This window comes from Corticium candelabrum, chromosome 8 (genome assembly GCF_963422355.1).
Source record: "Corticium candelabrum chromosome 8, ooCorCand1.1, whole genome shotgun sequence".
Taxonomy (NCBI): domain Eukaryota; kingdom Metazoa; phylum Porifera; class Homoscleromorpha; order Homosclerophorida; family Plakinidae; genus Corticium; species Corticium candelabrum.
In genome coordinates, this window is record NC_085092.1 from 5,547,068 (window position 1) to 5,569,378 (window position 22,311).

A 22,311-nucleotide genomic window follows, 5' to 3' on the forward strand; every position below is an offset into this window, starting at 1 on the left:
TTAACTAATATCAATTAACTAGCAAAATGTACAAACCTCTGCCGTCTTGTATGATAGCTGCATCACGCAAAGCTTTTCTGGAGTCAATTGTTTCTCGAGAAAGTCGATTTCTGCAAAGAAAACAGTTTGTAGCAACCAATATTCCCCATACTGAGGCTCTCCTTTCACTAGCCACTGCTGTTTACTGAGTGTGGTAACTGCTCACAGAGAAAGCGAAAAATCCCACGATCTGTCAGCGTAACAACACATTTCGAACTACTAAATCATGCATGATCCAGCATGCGTGCACGTGAGAATGGTCTACCGTGCACGTGCAAGTTAAAATTATCCGGGCTATATATCCGGGATGTGTGTGTGAAGTGGACCCAAAAAAAAAATTTGCTAGCTAACAGTAGTGGGGCCGTAGCCTTGCCCTAATTGGTTGGTTAACAGTGGTTGGACCACAGCCCAGAGACCATCTATGACACGCAAGGCATTGCTTGGCAGCAGCAGTTTTGAGTGTAGCCAAGTCGGTACGAGGTAATTAATAACGTCGGTTGGGCAGCAGCCCGGGAAACGTACATCACATGGGTGAATGGCCTGTCATGGAGAATGGAGCAACAAGGTGGTGAACTAAGGAAGATGTGGCCGCAGCAGCCGCCAATCGAGTACACGATAGCGAGGCGGCACGATGCTCTAACAATGGTCGGGTGCATGTCACAAGCACGTAACGTGTCGTTGGCTTGCCGCAATCACGTTGTCTTTGTCGCAAACGTGCAACCTATGGTTTAGGAAACATCACTGGGGTGCATGACAGTCGGGAGCTACTGCTCGGCGTCTCAAGTTTATAAAACCCTGTCGTTTCTAGAAGAGAGAGCGGACGCAACGACCACTAACTGATTGCCTGTGGATAATATGGCTATTGGGACCGTATGCAGCCCCTCGTTGCTAGATGTTAATTAGTGTTAGTGGGGTCGCAGCCCAGTAAGCGTGTTGCAGTTAGGTTAGTGCATAGGGTCGCACCGCACGGTGTATGATGCAATGATGCGGTTGGCGCAGTGAAAAGCTGCTGGCAAGCCTGTCTTTCCAGAAGGCTTGGCCGCAACGGCAATGGGCTGAGTGTATGTAAGACAATACAGTTAATGGGCACGCCCCTCGTGTTGCATGGTGCTTCAAAATCAGTTAGCCAGAGTTCAGAGAGCGTATCGCTATCATGTTGCGCTGGGTCGTAATTTATGGCGTATGATGCAATGATGTGATTGGCGCATGAAGAGGCCGCTGCGAGGCTTCTCAGAGTTGAACGTCTGTCCTTTCTAGATTTGGGCGAGTTACCGAACCCGAACGATTTGGCTCATGTGGCAGTCGGCGACCTAAAGCAGGCCCGAGCAGATGAAGACCCGACCATGTCGGGAGACCGCCGATTGCTTTGCAAGCAGCCCGACTGGTTCTCGCTAGCGGAGATCTTCCCACTTATTCTGGCAAAATTGGTCAAACGAATACATTCGTTGGAATTTATTAACTTCGCGGAGCTCCTGCCAGATAATATAGAGCTCATGCGGAGAGCCGATTCTGAACTGACCCAAGGGCAACGGCAGTTAATTAGTCGAGGAGAGTACTCGATCTGGGCACGTGGGTGCAATGTTAACCATATAGACGTTCAGAGTGCGTATCGCATCATTCCCGTGCATCCAGGCGATCGTAGCCTTCTCGGTATGAGATGGCAGAGTACGGTTTGCTTAGATGCTGCCCTCCAATTCCGGTTACGCTTGGCGCCAAAAACATTTCGACCGTCACTGACGTGCGCTATTATGGATAACTATCTCACTGACCCGTTCTCCGCAAGGGCAGGTTAGATTATTCCCGTTCAGAAATGTACATCTGGGCAGCAGAAACTGGAAAGTCACGCGCAGTTTCTTGTCGGGAATGGTCAGTCTAATATGCGCCGTTCTAGAGAATTCGAAATTCGCGTGCAAGTGAAGGCAGGTCCTGGCCCCTCCTCTGAGAAACTCTTGAGAATCAGCGAAGGAGACTGCGAAGACACCGGCTTCCAGCAGACCGACGTTGAGTGACACCGACATTCCTGCCACAACACCTTACGGACCGCTGACACCGAACACTGACTGCAGACCTTCAACGAGGTCAACAAGGGAACAGGAAGAGGTACGCCGTCCATTCTGGGCAAAAGACTATGACCTAAATTGTATAAGTAAACTCGAGACGAGTTACTACTTGAAGGGAGGCAGTGTAGCGAAATGACAATGTACTTTTAATTAATGACGTAGAGATACGCATGCGTAGCGAGTAGAGTTGTTAGAGTGTTCTGACCACCTCGTGGTTGTACCGTACATACTGTTACTATACCGTTACATTTGTTTATAAATTTGTGTCTGTTTGTTTTTCCATCAGTCTGTGAATCGGTCTGTCTACATGTTCATGTGTCAGTTTCAAATTTTTGTGAAACATTTTCAACAACTTTTGAGTTGCTAATTGATGCCCATCAATCAGAGACTTTGTGTATGTTGCACAAGATCCCAAAGATCAATTATTACTCGGGTAATCTGCACATTGTACGTAACTTCATACTTTCAATTCGACTGCGTAATGTCCAACAGCCCGGCATATGCCACTCCCAAGCTGCTCGACAAGAAACAGCTAACGCTGAACGACATCGACGTGTTCGAATATCATGAAGCATTTGTAGTGAGCACTCACACCGATCTCTCACACGTCTTACACACTCACACTTTTTCACAACATATTTGTTTAGGGCCAGCTCTTAGCTAACATGAAGGCCATGGACTCCGACTGGTTTTGTCAGACTCACATGTCTAGAAAGAAGGTTAATATCAACTAATTTATTTTATATGAAATTGCTATAATTAATGTTTACTTACAATTAATTAATATATTTTGTAATTATTTTATATTATTAATTTGTTGTCTTTTATTGGGGCTTAGCTTGGGTTGTTGCCTGTTGAAAAGATGAATCTCTGGGGCGGGTCTCTGTCTATTGGACATCCGTTCGGAGCCACTGGCGTTCGTCTGGTGAGAACAGCAGCTCACCGACTACGAAAAGAAGACGACAAGTTAGCACTCGTCGCTGCTTGTGCTGCTGGAGGACACGTAAGCATCTAAGAGATTTCACAGAGAGTCACGACTTCATTTTGTATGATGACTTACTTGCAGGGACACGCCATGTTGGTTGAACGTTATTGATGATGAACTTTAGAGTCTAACTTTTTGTGCACTTTATGTTTGATATTGTTTTTAAGTATGTTTGGTTTGTGCTATATTACGGATGTTTGTCTCACTGGTGGCCTCTGTCGATTGTAAATTCTGGTTGTAAACATATTCGAATCAGTGATTTACACAGACACATGCAGTGATATCATATACACACCATTCAAACAATCAATTGTATTTCATAATAAAATGCAACAGAAACATTCACAACATTTTCTTTTGATAAATATAAATGTCCAATATACCATAGTGATATCAACAATACTACTGCAGTAGTGTTCACTGCCATCATTGCCTCCTGTTGCTACTCGCCTACCTTTTTCTCTCTAAATAATGACAGCAAAGTTTGTCAAAGTCAAGCCACTCATTCACGTTCACATAAAATCTCACCTTTCTTCAATTCGTCTGTGACTTGTTTCCCAATTGGTGTGGGTATGCAATAACATGCCCTCAACAAGTCCTCCGCTGTTTTCACTTTTCCATCTTTCACCCTTTTTGCCTCGATGACAGCTAATAACTTGCCAGTGGAAGTAGGTATTACATGAGTTTTATCTATGATCTCATTGCCATTTAGTTCCAAATTGAGTCCAATCTCGTACCACTGGTTACAGCCGTATTTAACAACAGCATCTCTCACTGTATCAAAATCAAGCGAATGTCGTATACACAAACACATTACATTAATTGTATAACCACACATCAAGTCAACATCATATAAGTAAGAGATATTTGTATACACAATTACTTCTTAGCTAAACAAACAATGACACAAACGAGATCTCACACAACAAAACACAACAGCAAAACTACTCACTTGTCTGTGGCTCGTCTTGTTGTCTTGCATCACGTCCAATTGCACCATCTGTAACATCATATCAGCGATATAATAACAATCAATGATCACAAAATAATCACACTTACCAGTGACTTTCTCTGCGTCATTAAACCAGAGATCCAAGGTAGGAAACTGCTTTCGTGCCACACGCTCATTCTTCCGGTTTATCAAACTTCTTCGTTGTGGATATTCATCAATGCACACCAGACAATCGTCATCTATTAAATCAGCTACTTCGGCTTCAGTTGGTGAAGGTTTAACGCAAACAGTAAATTTGATGCCATCCAATCCTCTTTTCTTGACCTCATTTAGCTGACGAATAAGAAACTGACGAGTAATGCTACATTGTTGCTTCAGCTTATTCATCGAAATTTCATCATCTGGAAAGTAGACAGTAGCAATAATGTAACGCAGTTTATGATAAACCAGTTCCAGATCGAGCTCAAGATCATCATTCACGTGGAAGACAGCACAACCTCTTTTCAGCATGGGACGATGGGCATATTCACTGGCACAACGAGACACCATGCGAAAGTAGATCGGCTCGGGAGTCGCATCAAATCCTTCGGGACGAAAGATGAGAGATGGAGGACAGAAAGTGGAGATGGTCATCTGTTGCCATGCCAACTTGTCATCATATCTCTGTTCCAGCAAGCAAGGAACAAAGAATGACTGTCCAACCTTCAGAACAGCCTTCAGCATCTCTGGTGATGTGATCATAGGACAAATGATGTCGAATAAATGCAAAACTTGCAGAATGGACTCAAACTGACTTTCACTGACACCTTTCTGCAGCAGCAGATAGTGAGCCAATGACCACGACATCATTCCTTCTTCCTTCAATTTCTTCAGATCTTTCCAGAGATCTGGTGGCAGGTTACATTTCTCGAGGATAGTAACAAAGATAGTGAGGACATTGACCAGCCATTGTAGATCAGTGAAAACCTTTCTTTCTAACTCACTTACATTCGAATAGAATGCAATCGTGCTCAAACTCGACAAATATTTCAGTGCCGATCGACATTCTCCAACTGTTAAAATATCACAGAATTTTCGAGCCAACTCGCACACTTCATCGATGTCGAGTATTTTGCCTTCGTTGCCTGCTAGTTGAGACACCCGGCCCAACAATTTATCCAGAACTGCCCACGGCAAAGGAATAGCCTGTCGTTGACTCCACAGTGACTGTACCATTGCTACAAATATCTCCTTCACCTTCATCACCACCGGATCAGGATTCTTGGTGCCCGACCGTGTGTTGTCAACACGAAAAGTCAGTTTATTCGGATTTTTCTCTGCCAACACCATGTGCTCACCAAACTCGTTCCTCTGTACAACATCTTGCAGTATTTCTTCTTGTTCTTCTAAAAATTTTGGATCCATGTTCTTTGTTTCGTCTTCTCGAGTGGACACTGCAAATGTGACTGGTGCTCGCTTCACATAGTCCTGACCGAGAAAAGGACCCTCACTCATTGATGGATGAGCCATCTTGATGCAATTCAAGTGGTAAGCCAACAGCTCACGTCTCGTCTTAGGACCAAACCGTTCCATCACCGACTGTTCGCTTCCTTGTTCGGGTCGGAACAAGCATTGAGGTATGGGATCTGCAAGACTCTTTGTTCCATCCATCACTATCATGTAAGCGGTTGCACTGTAGTCACTGCTGTCTGCCATCAGTGCTGCGTGCGTCATCAGAAACCGCTCTTGACCGCCACGATCACACAATGTGATCAACATCATCATTTTACTTTTCTCTAATTCAGCCTTGTCACGACGCAGTAGATCTGCAAATGCTGCTTGTACCTCAGTTAGTTCTGTGGAGAACAGAAAATCGTGTAGCGACTTCTTCAATACTGTGATGCTGCCTTCTCGTCTGGTTGTCTGTCTCTCTGTTGTTAAAGCAACAGTGTTGCTACTACTCGCCGCATGTTGTTCGGCTGGTTGACTTGTCTGCTCGATGACAGAATCTCCCTCGTCGTCTTGTGTTACTTCTCCTCTACTGTCTGCTGCCCCTTCTCGGCACTTTTCAACATACTCATGATAGCCTCTGACCAAAACTTGATCAATGATCTGTTCTTTGTCTTCTGGTTTCAGTTCCTTCCAGTCCGTGTTCGAACCACCTCCAATTCTCATCACTTTCACGTGTGCTCCTCTCGTGCTTTCCCTCTTATCAATAAACGGCTCGTCCAAATAAGAATCTCCAAGAGAAGACTTGCCGGCATCTTCTTCACCAAACATATCGATGTTTCCTCGTAGTATTGGTAACTCTCCCTTTTTCAAAGCATTTTCGTAATCAGATTTCACAGACGGACCCAGACGATCAATAGCACCTATGAAAAGTGATGACAACAGTTAATTACAATAGTAAATGCACAACAGCCATAATATACACGCATGCATCAATTAGATTCCAATAGATAACTAAAAGCCAACTAGTATCACTAAAATATGCAACTACACAGTTGAATGTGATTTGAAGAAATGCAAACAAAACATTGAAACAGTATGCCAGCATTCCATAACTACCTGGAAATTCTAAAAAAAAAGCGGCCAAGGCAGCAATATGGAATATGGGATTTTTATGGAAGAATATCTGTTCTCAAATAAGCGTCCGGGTGGTTCGTAGGAAACTCTGCAAATTGGCAGATTGACTTGAGCACCACAGAGTAGGCAAGTGTGAGGCGCATCTTGCAACGTCCTGCATATATACTTAGTCTCTATAAAGCTAAAGGAGCACTGTCCAGATTTATACGCATGCTTGCTGCCACACCCAAGCCTTGCACTTGTAGGATTACATCACTCTGTTCGCACATTTCAGATTAGCTAACATGCTTCCTAGCTTCACTTGAAAGACGAATCAAGTTTAGTTTTTGTATAAACAGACTAGGATAGCAACCAGGTGATTAGGTCTAAATGACGCTGACTAGATACGGCAGCACGACAGTCAAAGTGACTACATCTGATCGTGTCTAGACATGTACTAGAACACTGGTGATAGATTGAGGCTAAAATGATTACCTAGAAATGTCATTCAGTATGAAGTCGATCACCAAGCTGTAAGTCTACATTTGCATCTGTCTTTTCATGTCAATCAGCCTTCTGAGAGTATCTTCACTTATTAGATGCACTTCTCGTTTTTTAATGGCACGTAATGTTGTCCAGATACTTTTCTTGCACCATCATGGCTTCGCCATATCTTGCAAGGTTTCCTACAACTTACTTACTTAAACATCTAGGTCATGTGACTTGGCACAAAACACTCGGTATCAGGGCAAACGAGACTCAATCGTCTTCATTATAGCCTACCTAATATACACTTCGCATATTCTTGCTTTACAGCTGCCTAACATAAACTTTTACTTAAACTTTCTATATTTACTAAACTTGAAAAATGATCTATTTTCAAGTGAGTGCGACATTCTGGAGAATGAGGGCAATCGGGACAGTGCTCCTTTACGAGTGCGACCAGACCTTACGGCCCTCCAAGCTTCTTGTCAGATATTTATTAGAGGTTCCTTCGTTAATCGAATTATCCACAGTGCAAGACTGCTGCCTGGTTGCTAAACCTGTATGTGCACTATAGTATGGTAACACATGTTACTAATACAGTCTCAGAATATTGACCAACTTTGGGCACCGATGTTGAATCGCACACCACAATCTTGATTCTCATTAGCGGCCCATGGGCTGTAAATAAGTACAATTTTCAAAAAATTGCCAGTGGGCAGTCTTTAGGCTGGCCACTGTTTCGGACATTCCCGTTACCCAGTTCCTGCAAGTGATGAGATGAGGATTAACTCCTGATACTCCCTCGTAACTGCTTTACCATATCAGGCTTTACTCACTGACCAAAACAGCATCAACTCAAATTATAAGGTCACAATAGACGAAAACTACCGTATAAGATGAAATATTGGCAGCAAAATTATGTTGGCAGATTTTTCAGCGACCGCCAATATAAAATCTGCCATTAATTTGGCCACCCGGATATGTTGACGTCATCGCCCACGTGGACCAGGCATCATATCAAGTGGTACGTCACGCCGATGAGTCCTTGCTTGGCGTCTGTTGTGCATATGAATGAGGCCATGAGGCTATGGATGAAGCTGGACTGTCACGTTCACGCGGGTTACGTTCTTTGCACTGACACAGCAGTTTTTCATCACTATGCAGTAGTTGGAGACCAGTAAGTTAGGGAAATGTGAGCCACAAACACAGCTGTCAATCACAAACTCAATGACCACTTATCTAAGACGTACATCAGTTATCAAACAACTATGCCGACGACCAAAATAAAATTTGCCAATATGCTTTGTCCGTCAATTTCTTAGCAAACTGCAAATATAAATTCCCGCCAATGTTTCATCTTGTACGGTATTGTAAAAAATGAACACATGCAGTATGACTTTCCATACAAAGAAAAGCCAATACAACATTCAGATATTAATTTAGATATCAATAAATAAATCAATAAAAACTAAACAAATTTCTGCTGGTCAGTTGGATAGCTCTGTTGTGAGTTGCAAATATGATGAAAATAAATACTGACAATCTACTGGAAGAATATTAGGTGAGATGAACTTGTGTGATAATGAAAATAATCACCTCTTCTAACATTAGTATGCTGTTACTTCAAGGGATAGGAAAAATCATTATACATGACAAAAGGTGTTTACATATACAGTATTGTCTATTGTGTGACATTGTCATAACGCATACAATTGTCTCACTTACTGGGAAGTTGAACATCAATGTTTGCACTTTCTACAACATCTGGTGATGGATTTACAGCTGCAACAGCACGCTAACATCACACATAAACAAGAAATAGTTAATACACAAATTTACACTACACAACAATCAGATCACACTTTCTTAATACACTTCTCCAGATGGGAAAGAATAGCAAAACGAGTTCTTTCGCTACTGTCCCAACCTGACAGCAACGTTTCCCAATATGACAGCAACGTCGTTTCGTCTCCTACTTGAATTGCAGTTTTGCCAGCCTGTCCAATAAAAGCACAGTGTTTGTTATTGGCACAATAAACAGCGACACCTCATACCTTACTAGTATGTATATATACATACATGTTCATTAAACAACATAAATTATTTACAAATTTAATGCTAATACACATTTACTGTAATCCAGCTTTCTTTATTTGTTGTTCACACAGTAACAAACAAACTAGCTGTATTACTAATCACACATTCACTAAATCAATGCTCACCACTCTGTCACTCATCATTTCCAACCACCGCATATCCATATCCTATGCAGTCATGTCACTGACCCATAAAAATAATTTAATTACTCTAAATGTAGATCAACATTATAATCAGCACTTCAAACAAGACCATTATCAGTGTATGCTTTCAATAAATATTCTCCCATTTCCATTCAGTTGAGATAAAATGTCACACGACATTCATATATTATCATCATAGTCTTCATTTCTTGTTCTCATCACTGACCCATAAACATTTAACCATACAATAACAGGGTTCAACACAGAGCCGGCCAAGCCAGCAAACTGCCGGCTGACACTGTTCTTTGCCCGGTTGGCAGGGCACAAGAAAGTGAAAATGCAGCTGAAATTTGAGACAGTGAGGTTTGAGTCTGATCTTATCCGTCGATTCCAGTCAGATGGACAATGTCTACAAATGTCACCGTAAGACAGAATAACCTGGCTCATATTTGCTCACAGTTTAACACTCCAGAGCTTCCATCTAACTCCTCCCCAAAAGTGGGTTAGGTAAGAACGAGCTTTCTCAAGAATTTACCAATTATTAATTATCTGTTAGCTACACATGGAGATCGGTCAGTGAGATGTCTTTCTATCCTCAGTTGTTTATTGGTTAATACTGTTCTTTAATCAGTCAGGTGAAACCTAATCTGGAATGCACACAAAAAACAACCAAGGCAATGAGCTCTAACACGATCTGTCTAGGTGTGTTCCTAGGGCCTTGTACAAGTTATTCAGGATATCCAGATTGAGAAGTTGGACTACACTGAATACATTGGTAAAAGTAGACAAGCCACTGGACAATGAGTTGTTTTGCGAGCTGCCCAAAAATTCCTGGGAAGAACACTGAATACTAACTGCTCACATCTGCCATATCTCTTATTATCTTCATTAGAGCTCAAAGAACAACTAAATCAAATTAGCACAAAATACTTCAAACCAAATACAACAAGTGTCTACATACATTGTTCTTAGCTGACACATCAACTGTCAATGATGTCAACAGCTTGACAATTGATAAATGGTCATTCGTAACAACATAGCATGAACAGATCAGATGTAATGCAGTTGATCCATCCTAAACAATAAACAATTTACATGACACACAAAAACCAGTCAAAACCAGAAATTTACAATGATACTAAAATGGCATGCAGTCATACTGCTCCAACACACAGACTATTATCAAGCAGCAGCAACTGCTTGCTGTCATATACAACAGACACACAAACATATACAACAGACACATTGCATTAGAACCAATTAACATTTGAACAATAAACAAACTTTTGAATAAGTCAATTCAAAAATATTGTTGTTGATACAAATAAAAAGAAATGATAAATGAGTTGGTACTCAGAAAGACAGTTTGCTAGTTCCAACAACCCACTAGGATCAACATAAGACGAAAAATACTTTGTTTACTCAACAATTTTACTATAAACAGAAATCCAGCGTGTGCATGAGTGGCTTGATCAGTGCAGTTTGTGTAAAAAAGATTGTATCACCAATTGAGTTCTACATTAAATAATTAAAAGTCTTATCAGTCAAAGTTAGAAAAATCCGGTCGCCAAGTCGCCATATGGCGACCACTTCTAGGTGGTTGCCGACTAAACGAGCGGTGTGGTCACCAATTGGCAACTAGAAATATTTGGTAGTTGTTAGTTGTTTGTGGCAGCGGCTCTTGGATGCAAACCACCTGCTCAGCAAATATGCTTTCAGTTACAATATTTTGTCACTTTGTGAGTCTACCATTTAGTGGCACACTGTGAAGTAGGCCGTCTTACTTAGCATGCACCTTCGTACATATCACGTAACAACGTATCACATTGCAATCTACTGCAAGTTGTTGCTATTCTCTGGTTGACCATCATTTTTATGGACTTTACTGCCTGTACCGATCTCATTGGTCTCTGCCATCAGCTCTAGACAAACTCAACTATAAAGACCTGCAGGCGCGTTGAATTTTTCAAACAATCGCGGTAACTCCTATTGTTCACACCATACACCAGCAAATCCAAGTCAACAGCTCTATCATCAATGAGACACCATTATGCACAAGCTTCTCCCAAATGAAACACGAAATCTGCAGTCAATCGTAGTTGAAGGTGACGGCAACTGCCTATTTAGATCATTTCCTACACTGTTCAAAAGAACCAAGACTCTGACCATCTTGAATTGAGACAAATGAAAACTATTACGTAGATCTATGCAAATGGCGGACGTTGGAAGTGGCAAAACAAACAGCTTTTTCCACAGCAAGCTGCATGAGTGTCTCTCTATCAGAAGAACTACCAGGTATGTCCAAAAGCTCGTACGTCTCCTAGTGCTACTAGGAAAGTCCGTTCAGACAAAAGTTTTTGCATGTCCAGTTCTGAAATCTAGATGTTGAATGATGCCACACGCTACTGAAGTACTACAATAACAAAAGTTTATCACTTGTGTTCCAGAGATTAGCACAGCTAGCCATAGAACAGGTGGGGTACATGCAGTAGCCAAAAGTACTGTTCTTAACAGCACAGCAATAGTGGCACTGAGTCATAAGAGAAGAAATGCTCTTATCTACTCAACCAAATTGCTCATGTCTTATTGGATGGATTGCCAGGATGTCAATGTGATGACAAACCACATTTTTGTTTGGTTGTAGCAATACAATTAGTTGAAAGTTAAGATAAAATATGAATACTCATAGTATTACATAGAAAGAAACCCAAGCATAATACTGTAGATTAATGTGTTTACTTGCTATCTACAATGTTCATCCAACGTTACTGCAAATTCCTAGTTACGTCTTAATTTAATGTCAAACATGATAATCTGGGAAAGGGTCTCAGCAGTGATATTAATGACTTGTTTACTTCTGGAATCTCTGACCTACAAACTAGTGAAAGTTTGGCGACCAACCGTTCCTCTACGTGACCAAACTGGCGACCAGATTCAAACACATTATTCGAACCTGCTTATCTATATTCATGTTCTGGAATCCTATGAACTTTGGTAACCTAAATTGGCTTGTCTGAAATCAGGATTAAACATGTCTTATAAGTGATGTCAAGATCAGATCAATGCAGTGTTTACTTGCATTACAACCTACAACTACGATTAGAAACAAAAACTAATGTTGGAATCAATGTGCAAGCTACCTTAGCCTCGTCGTAAGACTACTTTTTGCACGTGAAGTGGCAGGGGAATGAAAGGGCGAGGAGAATAAGCAATCTGGGCACTGCTGCGCTAGTTCAGAAAAGGAGGTCCATTCTTCACTCAATTCCAACCACTCAAATCAAAACTCCTGGTCTGACAAAGACAGTTAATCAGTGATGAGAATGCTAATACAAACCCAGCAAAAACAACGTTATTGCAACTGCAGATGTAAGAGTTAATTAATGACCTAAGTAAATTATGTATTTATAGCTTGTGAGATGGTAGGGTGCAAGCTCTTCTAATCAGTGTTGGAGATCAGTCAACTTGCTTCAGAGCTTGCTTGCAGTCAGATGTGCCCTCTTGGCGGCAAAGTGACATGATAGTGATTCTTTGACTACCTTCCCTCTTGAATCTCAATTAAGGTAAAGTCTTTGCATACATTTCAGTGATTTCAGTCTTTGTCGCTTCAGACAAGTGGCCAAAGTAAGAGATTGCCGCCAAGAAATGCATAATATGAAATGCAGGAGGCCGCCAGTTTCCACAATACCATGAACGATGATGAAGCTTCAGGTGCAGTTCCTGTTCAGCTGTGTTTGTGGCATCTTAGTTTAGAATTGCTGCATCAAATTCTGCACTTGTATGAAGACAGAGACTTTCTAAGTGTAAGCAGACTGCTTGTCGTAGAATACATGTGTTTGATCAGACACGGGTTTGTAATCACCAAGCATTACATCAACTGCATGCTTCTCAAATCACTGTAAGTAGATATTTAGAGCTAATGACTGTGAGACTCTGCTAGGGTAATAACAAAGCAAGTCTTCACGCCTAATTCTGAACTCAAATAAAATAGCAAAGACCCAATAACCACTCTCTCCGCCCTCTCATGTACTCTCCTGCCACCTCACGTGCAAAAAGCACTGCACACTGTGACGAAACTAAACCTGAAGTGCAATCATGTTACACACACACTTCCTACCATCACAGGCCCTTGCCAATCCTCCCTTGTACAAACAACAGTTCAAATGTCATCACAAAATATGTTACATACAAACAAACTTACATTAGTTGTTGCTGCTTTGTTGCACTTTGATTCAATGAGACGTTGTACTACAAGTAAACGACCATCACTACATGCCCTGAGAAATGATGTGTAGCCATCCTAAACAATTTGAAACAATAACTACAAGTCAGCAAAAGTAATGTTAACAGTAAAACCTTATCATGATCTTCAATGTTGAGACCAATACTCAACAGATAATCAACAACATCAACATTACAAGCAATGTGTAGAGCTGTCCATCCATGCTGTAGTTGACACACAATGTTAGAAGAACATTTATCAGTACAATACTAACTGCACTGCATCAAACACACATATACAACAGACACAATTCAGGGCTAGAAAAATACGTCATCAATAGCCTCGCGTAGCCAAACCCTCTCCTCCCATCAGGTCAAAGTTCCAGGCAAGAAAGGGTCTGGTGAAGTGTCGGTGTATTGCTCTTTCACAGATAATGTGTGATTTAAATACCAAATTTGGTTTTTGACGTTCACTAAAGACCATATCAGTATGCACACATCATCTTGTTTCAATGACGTCAGTTGCAGGATCTCCCAAATATATCTGCCTCTAGACTGTCTGTGGTCACTTTGAACACCAAAAAGCATCGAGTACTGTACATACATATCCAGGAGTACATACATATCCAGTCAAGTCACTGCTATGTGACCCCCTTTCCCCTCATGACTCTCCACTGTCACACCAGACATAACAGTCCCTAAGCTGTTTTGTAGAATAAGAATCTATGCATTGATTCACACATCTGCAAAGCACTCTTATTATCTTGTGACTTATGATCTCCACACACTTGACAATTGAACATGGACATACTGCAGAATGTGTCTACACTGTATAAGCAATAGCAACCTTTCTGGAGTGCAGCTAGTACAGATTTAGGACAACGTCTGACACACACTGTGGACAGCTTCTTTGTCTAAAATGAAATCAGGCCACATAGCTGTTGCTTACATATTTAAAAACGACTCAAGAGGCATCAATGTGTGGTTAACAGTGTCACTTCCATTGACAAGGGACTGTGCTTAGTAATGGATGTTTTGCTTTCATTATCTATCATGCCAAACATTTCACCAGGACAGCATCTCAAGTTGCTTGAATATGCAAAAGCGTGGACGTTGCATGCACAGTTTTATGAATGAATACTCAAGTCTACCACAGAAGTTTAACTGAAAGCGCAAGACTAATCATTGAACATTGTTTCTCCACGTGATGTTTCAATCATGACCATCCAGTCCGTCAGCTAAGGCTTGGTTTTGCGGGGGCGAGGCTAGAATTTATTTTTTTATATCCGGGAGCTTTCCGCCTTTTTAGGCGTGGTTGCATTTGGAAATCTACTGGAAAGGGCACTATGACGAAGATCACTGTCTGTAGAAGATGTGCACGTAAAGGACAACATATTGGCTAAGTCTTATCCAATAAAACTGACGATAGACTGGCGTATTTGCGACTAATCACATGGCAGCGTCTCACTAGTTTTTGAGCACACTGCCGTCTCTTAGCGTTTTTTCACCAACAACCTAGTAAATTGTAAAGAGGGCATGTGATCGCGTTTTACTGCAATCTAAAATCTGGTGTGCATCTACAAACACGGGAGGTTTCTGACCCCAAACTTGACGCACTGTGCAGTAATGGGAGTAAGAATCGTCAAGTAGAAACCACGGTTCTGCGCCTCAGCAGTCTTATATGGTGGGATATCGCTACTCTGTTGAGATTTCTCTGCGCTGAGTGCTGTTTTCAACAAGTTACGGTATTCCTTTACTTCTTTGTAATATGAGTTTCTAGTGTTCTCTTGTTCTGTTCTTCTGTAACTTTATCAAATTGATTTTCGAGTTTGCTGATAGTTGTAAGTGTTTTGATAATATAAGGAGTCATAAGTAGCCAAGGGAATTGATGTTGAAGAGGTGTAGAGGCTGAACTGTTTGTTCATGCATTATAATACCTACTCTGCATATGCATCTAATATGAGGAAGAGAAAAAGTGGAGAAACTGTTCATCCTGGAAGAGATTGCCAGTCTTGTGCTAGATGTGGCACCACTGCAAAGATCCAGAAAATTAAAAGAAGAGTTGAAACAGTGGGTAGTGGCTGCTCTTGAAATCAAATCAACCCAAAGTCTTGCTTGTGTCACAAATATGATAGCATTAATTGTTATCAAAATATCACTATCACGCGACCATAAATTCATCAGAGAGACTCTTACTAGAGGAATAGTGAGTACGTGTACTACAAGTATATGCAAATGAGATCAATTTTCCAATAATATTAAATAAAGGCATGTAACTGCAGTTTATTATTGATAGATAGTTATTAAATTAATTTATTAGTTGACTAATTGTTGCACAGTCAATATATACTGTACTAGACACGTTCAGTAGTCTAGTCTGTTGCTGTGATAGACATGCATTGTGTATTACATAAGACGATTCTTTTCAAAACAGATCAATATTTAATTAGCCAGAACCTAAACAGTAGAATACGCTAGCAAGTAGTTTGACAAGTTGTACAGTGTACAGTAGCCTTACATTTACAGTCACTGCCGATTCTGGCATTAGCATCAGTGGTAATGCAAGGTGATTACAACAAGTGGCATTCCTAGATATGAGCACACAGCCGTCTCAAAGAGTCTAGTTTTCTGACAACACCGTACGATGATAGCACGGTAGACAAGCTTCTAGTGAGAAAGGCGTCTAGCGGTGTGTCGACTCAACGGTGTTGCAGTGCGTAGTTGAGTTGCCACTTCCGGCTTAGCATGGCGTTCACCACGCAACTTTCCCCTCCCCAAACAAGGTCTCAAATCGCGCTGTTGACTTCACAGGTGTTCGAACAACGACCCCGTATGTCATACTATGTAACACATGTCTTCCGGGACCGCCGAAGAGTCTTAATCTTATGTATTGCAATAAAATGCGTATTTCATCGTGGCGGAGCACGTGGAGCTATATGCGGGGGTGCAGACCGGCGCGTTAGAAAATAAAAGCGAGGTTCTACGGGACGTTGGCTGACAGACTGCATCAAACTGTATGCACATAATTCATAGTATCTATACACAATGTCCTTCCAGTTGACAGCCTTTGTTCAAAATATTTTTACTCAACTCCATCAACAAAGTGACAATTACCCCAACCTCAAAACTACACCAATTCCCATACACCACAAAACAGTCTATCTTAATCAACACAGTGTCGCTAATGTAACACTCATTTACATCATTTCTCAATTGGCAAAATCAAATCACAAATACTGTCACATACAAATACACTCACCTTGTTTTTTACTTGTCTATCACAACCAGCTGCCACCAATCTCTTCATAATAGACACATGACCACCATTACTTGCATAGTGTAGAGCTGTCCATCCAAACTACCCAGATAACAGACATAACATCATGATGTTGTTAGCAGTGAATACAATACTAATACATTTACATCTAGAAACACTGACTATAAAATATAACACATCCAATTCACCATTTCTTCTCACTAAACCCAATTCCACATAATACATCATAACCTCATTACACCACCAAATGTTTAACAATTCATATCATTTGGACTCCATTGACGTGTCTGCTTGTCTCGAAGCATTTAAGTCTTGCAAACACTCAATTTGACCTCAAGCCTACATCTGAGGTGACAACCTGCTACATGTCGCTTACTTTTAGCAATAGCACATACAATATCTATTTTAGTAAAGAAATATACACGCAAAACACAATAACTAGAAGTATCTATGTTAAAACCTTTCTCTACTTTCCACTCTCCTTCATTCATTTTCATGCCCACACTTGAATAAATATATACGAGTAGGAATGAAATAGTGAAAGGTAAGATAACAATGCCAATCTAGCATGTTTCTTCTCTGTTCTGTGTCTATATCTTACGACACAATGTTGGTTCAACTTGCCAGCTGTGACAACCTATTCATTGATTATTCATTGTAAGCACACCAGAGATGCCATTAACATTACTCATTAAATCAATCATTGAAACACAACAAACTGCACTCAAATTTCTAACCAATTTATGAACTCAACACAAATCTGACTATCACAATAAACTAACAAGTTGCACATAGTGACACACACTTCACATATTACACTGCACTCTCACCCCCTTCTCTTGATACTTCACATTGGCTTCTTTTCTTATAAGTAGATCAACCATATCGGTTGATCCCATACCACACGCTACTTGAAGAGCAGATGGATCACCACCCAATCCAATACCATACGATTCCTACAAAATATGGAGTCCTCTAAAGTAAAGTCAGTTGTAAACCGTCCATAACATGGGAGTGTGTGTGGACGTGACCATATAGCGAGCGTCATTTGTGTCGGCTAAGCAAGCGCGTATGAGATAGAGGAAACGATTCATTCAATAATCTGGTCGGTACAAAGTCAGACGTTAGAATCAACGTGACCTCGACTCTTACGTTGAGAAGAATAACATACAAACGACTACAAACATGCTCGCGGCTCGATCACAAATTTTGCGATCTAACGTCGAACGCGCTCTCTCTAGTTGAGTTCCCCATCACTCACTCAAATTCTTACCCCAAATTTTGTGACCACGTTCACGTCCGCGTTCTTGCCGATCACTTCGGCAGCTTTGTGTAAATCTCTATGCACAACTGCATCGAAAAGAGCATCGTTCAAGGCTGAACGCTGGCTTTCCGCCATTTGTTGACAGACAGCTAACTCAGATTCTACTAAATACGCATGCGTACAAATGGATTGAGTGCTATTCATGTCGCGTGACTTTACAATGTGAAAAAGTTGATAGGGTAATCCGGGGCAACTCCGTGACCGGGGCAACTCCGTGAATATCTAACCCTGTTCGAGCGTGAAGCGTCTTACCTCCAGTTTAGGGTTTGAATCTCTTGTACTATTAGTAAACTACTTGACGTAGGATTATGAGTTCCTTAGCAAGTCAATTGCTACTTGAATGGACATCCGGGACGGCGAAGCTACAGCAACAAAATTATTGCTTTGGTTCCCTAGTTCATTTATGAAAAATAAATGTATTGACAAACAGACAGACAGACAGATAGACAGACACCAAGCACCAACACCAACCCTGTTTGGCTCCTTACATACCTGATTGTGTTTCACTAGCTAGAGATATCAATCGTTGTTGCAAAATTTTCTGAGGAAGCACACTAGCAGACCACTTTGCTTGTTCATTTTTGTGCGTTAGTTCTCCAAAAGATTGAAATTCTGTCTGACTTTCACTACCATATTGACTCCGTGGGTCAGCATCTTGTTCACCCTCTAGCTCTGTAACTTGATGAGGAAAAGGAGTCGATGCCTGCTCCTCGTTCATTGTGACCACATCTTCTAAGTCCAAGCGCTTCAGTTGTTGACCAACAATTGCCGTGGAATCACCATGACTGAATTTGTTCACGTCTTCTATTGTATTACCTTCTTGCTCACCTTCACTGATATAGTCTGAGTCTTCGCTGTCTACTGATGCATTAAAATCCTCGGTATAAAACCGTCGGATATGATCTACCAGCTTCTCTTTGTTTGGTTGTCTAACTCCTAGGGTAACTTCCTGCTTATCTGCCACTTCATGAAACATCTTGAGAGCTTTATTAAAGTCAGTGATTTCCTTATCAGCCAACATGACAATCAAATCTCCATAAAAGAGACCAGATGCAGCTGAACTCTTGACGACAGGCAAAGTTTACTTTGTTATTGGATCCTGAAAATCGACCTAAATTGACATCACATACAGAGTATCCAATGTCCAACTCACTTTTATTCTCATTAGTGTCAATCCAAATTCTCCATTCGTCTTGTATATGAGACACTGTTCTACCTGATGAGGCCACAATTTCTTATTACTCGGTGGCATCTCAACGTTTTGCATCTTATCATCAGGTGAACGACGCTGCCAGACTGTCAGTTTCACTTGATTTTGTTCATTACATAACTTCTTCTTTATAGTAGCGAGATCAATGAAAGTGAGATCGATGTAGTTGTTGTCAATAGAGATCACTCTGTCTCCATACAACAGTGGATATCCAGTGGGAGGGTTGGTTACCAAAACATAATCAGCTCCATCTGGAGTCTGCAAAGAACGAAAAACCTCATTGAATCACATGGAAGTAAACAAATCGTTGAATTTAATAAATGGTCAAACTACAAGTAACTGGCTGAGTAACACTGCTAAAACAAAACCAGTCCTCTAATTTGTGAAGTCAATAACAACATCAATTTGTGCATCTGTCTGTCTGTCTATTTGTTCGTCTGGCTTGTTTGTCTGTCTACCTGTCTGTGTGTCTTCCCGTCTGTCTATGCATCTGTCTGTCCACCTCTATCTGTGTGTCTGCCTGTCTGTCTATGCATCTGTCTGCCTACCTGTCTGTCCACCTCTGTCTGTGTGTCTGCCTGTCTGTCTGTGCATCTGCTTGTCTGCCTGCCTGTCCATCTTTCTGTCTGTGTGTCTATCCTTGCATCTGTATGTCTGCCTGTCTCTATTGTTGCCCTCAAGACGAGCAATCACAAACTATACGACAAACAACAGCAAATAGACTACATGACAAGCACAGACATTTACCAACATTCACTAACAACTCACTCTATAACAATAACACATCAACCAATTAGACTACCATGGTCCATGCAAGTTCGATTGCATCACGAGAGAAAGAGAAGAGTGTCGTGTGTGAGCATTACGTCCGTCAAGATAATTACCTTCCATGATTCAAGCCCAAGGTCAACAAGAGGAGTGGTCACGTTCAGTGAAATCCTCGTTCTACTCCAATAAGCATCGGCAGTCTCTGCAGTCGGAAGAGCAAGCTTGTGTTGCTTTTGTTGTGCACGTCTACGTATCGAATCAAAGTAAAACAACAACGTCGTTGGCGACTTTCTTCTTTGAACTTGATAGTGAAGATATCCAGAGTTCGTTTGACATCGTTTGGCAATCGATTTGAGAGCATCCAAAGACCGTCCCACAAACGATTCGCCGTCTACCTGTGCAATAAGATCTCCAAGTTCGTCTTTACTGTTGGGCTGATGGTCAGTCACAAGAACCGTTGAAAAATTGCCAGTTGAATCAACAAGCTACACAACATATATTAACTTATATCAAAATGTCAGGATGGACAACACACACCTGCACAAGCCGAACGGCTACACAAGAGTCGGAACATTTGGTGATGACTTCCTCTCCCCATTCTCACATATTAGAGCTAGTGGGCAAACTACGACCATCTAGACCAACAACCAACAAATATTAACAAAAAATTCAATTAAATTAGAAACAAATTTTCGATACCAAAATGAGTAACATGACCACCAAACAAAGTTGCAATAAAATGTTTTGAGTAAAGAACTACTGGATGTTTGAGGATTACGAACCTGAGTTCGTACAAGATCATAAATGTGATTGCCTACCCTGTGCAATACACTCTATCTATACAGTGAATCCAACATTGACTGCGTTTTGACCATGGATGTACATTGAGTGCAAGCTGACATATGACACGATCATACGACATTTAAACTCCATGGCAATGCGTGGTTACCTTGTCACCGTAATGCTCAATGTGTGTTACACTCGTTTCCATGTGCTTACATTCGTTTCCATGCAAACTCGTGAGCTTACACAACGTCTAAGCTCCTAAATCGCGTGTAAGCTACATCTAGGCTACAGCGTGTATGCGATACATGCGACCTGGTAATGCAGTGACTAACATGACATGTGTGTGTAAAGCTGCCAAAACTATAAGACTAGGTTAACGAATGTAACCACAACCAAACAGGTTTTCAATAGACTTAGTGTAAGATACTACTGTACTCTCCATCAGTCACGTGCCACAAACATCCAGTCTGCTAATGCTATAATTAACAGGCAATTAGCAATATATTAATTAATTTACAAAACTGCATTGTGATAAAAGTTGTAACTACGATGCAAGGCACTATTAGCGCACTTGTCTTTAATTTAAAAAAACACCCTTTAACGCGCGTTACACCGCACAATTAATGCAATTACTAAATAATTACTCGCCTTTAACGCGCGTTAATTACCACATTCTTGCTGCATCATCACACCAACAATATATTACAATTAATCCCCATTAGCGCACAAACATCTGCAAACCCCAAAAGCTACAAAACCCGATCTTTCTTCACAACACCATAAAACAACTTGGCCAGCCTTCTGACGTCATCATCCGACTCCCGCCATCCATCGGCCTCATCGTCCCGAAGAGCGGCGACTTCTCCCGCAGTTCGCGCCACGACATCTCCCTCACGATCGGCAGCACCTTGCCGCCTCGTCCAGTGCGAAAAACGTAAGAATCGAAGAGAGCGTTCAAATGCTCATTCGCGAATTTCTCAGAAAAAAACGCAAAACTAAAAACGACGATGTAGTAGTCGCAGGTGGTGATCGCCTGCTCGACTTTCGCTCTGTAGGTGTCGAAGAATGTCAGGCCGATGTCGTGGACGCGAAATCCGAGGTCTGAGAGGTTGAGTGTGAGTTGGTGAGCGAATGTTTCGTCAGTGGTCGAGTAGCAGACGAAGACGGAGGTCGGATCGCTCTGTGGAGTGACGTCGGGTGAGCTCTGGGTGGAAGACATCGTAGTGCAGCCTCACATTAGAAAAACGTACTACAAAATTCCTTGCACAAACAAGCAATTTAACTCACCCACCTTCATTGCGTAGCAGCATTCGTCCGACTTCACGGTTGACTTTACTAACCGAAAGTATCTTTGCAAATTGTACTCCGTCAACCCACGGACGTTTCATAATCAACTTCAGTAAAGTTCTCCTCTTTTTCCCA

General features: G+C 41.4%; 2 protein-coding genes across 2 annotated transcripts; one reads left to right on the top strand and one right to left on the bottom strand.

The window, feature by feature from the left end:
• Positions 1–591: 591 nt before the first annotated feature.
• Positions 592–3,355, top strand: LOC134182931 (trifunctional enzyme subunit beta, mitochondrial-like). The gene is made up of 6 exons (XM_062650373.1): positions 592–689; positions 2,485–2,532; positions 2,592–2,679; positions 2,747–2,818; positions 2,938–3,102; positions 3,166–3,355. The coding sequence occupies exons 1-6, from the start codon at positions 592–594 to the stop codon at positions 3,193–3,195; spliced, it is 501 nt and encodes a 166-aa protein (XP_062506357.1). The 3' UTR covers positions 3,196–3,355.
• Positions 3,356–3,381: 26 nt separating this feature from the next.
• On the bottom strand, positions 3,382–22,108 carry LOC134182932 (uncharacterized). The gene is made up of 17 exons (XM_062650374.1): positions 21,668–22,108; positions 20,664–20,738; positions 20,220–20,588; positions 19,279–19,593; positions 18,618–19,188; positions 18,075–18,229; positions 17,632–17,757; positions 16,784–16,882; positions 13,660–13,749; positions 13,505–13,603; positions 10,268–10,381; positions 8,929–9,063; positions 8,792–8,861; positions 4,144–6,387; positions 4,037–4,084; positions 3,613–3,858; positions 3,382–3,548 (listed from the first exon to the last, which is right to left on the bottom strand). The coding sequence occupies exons 1-17, from the start codon at positions 22,106–22,108 to the stop codon at positions 3,535–3,537; spliced, it is 5,211 nt and encodes a 1,736-aa protein (XP_062506358.1). The 3' UTR covers positions 3,382–3,534.
• Positions 22,109–22,311: the final 203 nt, after the last annotated feature.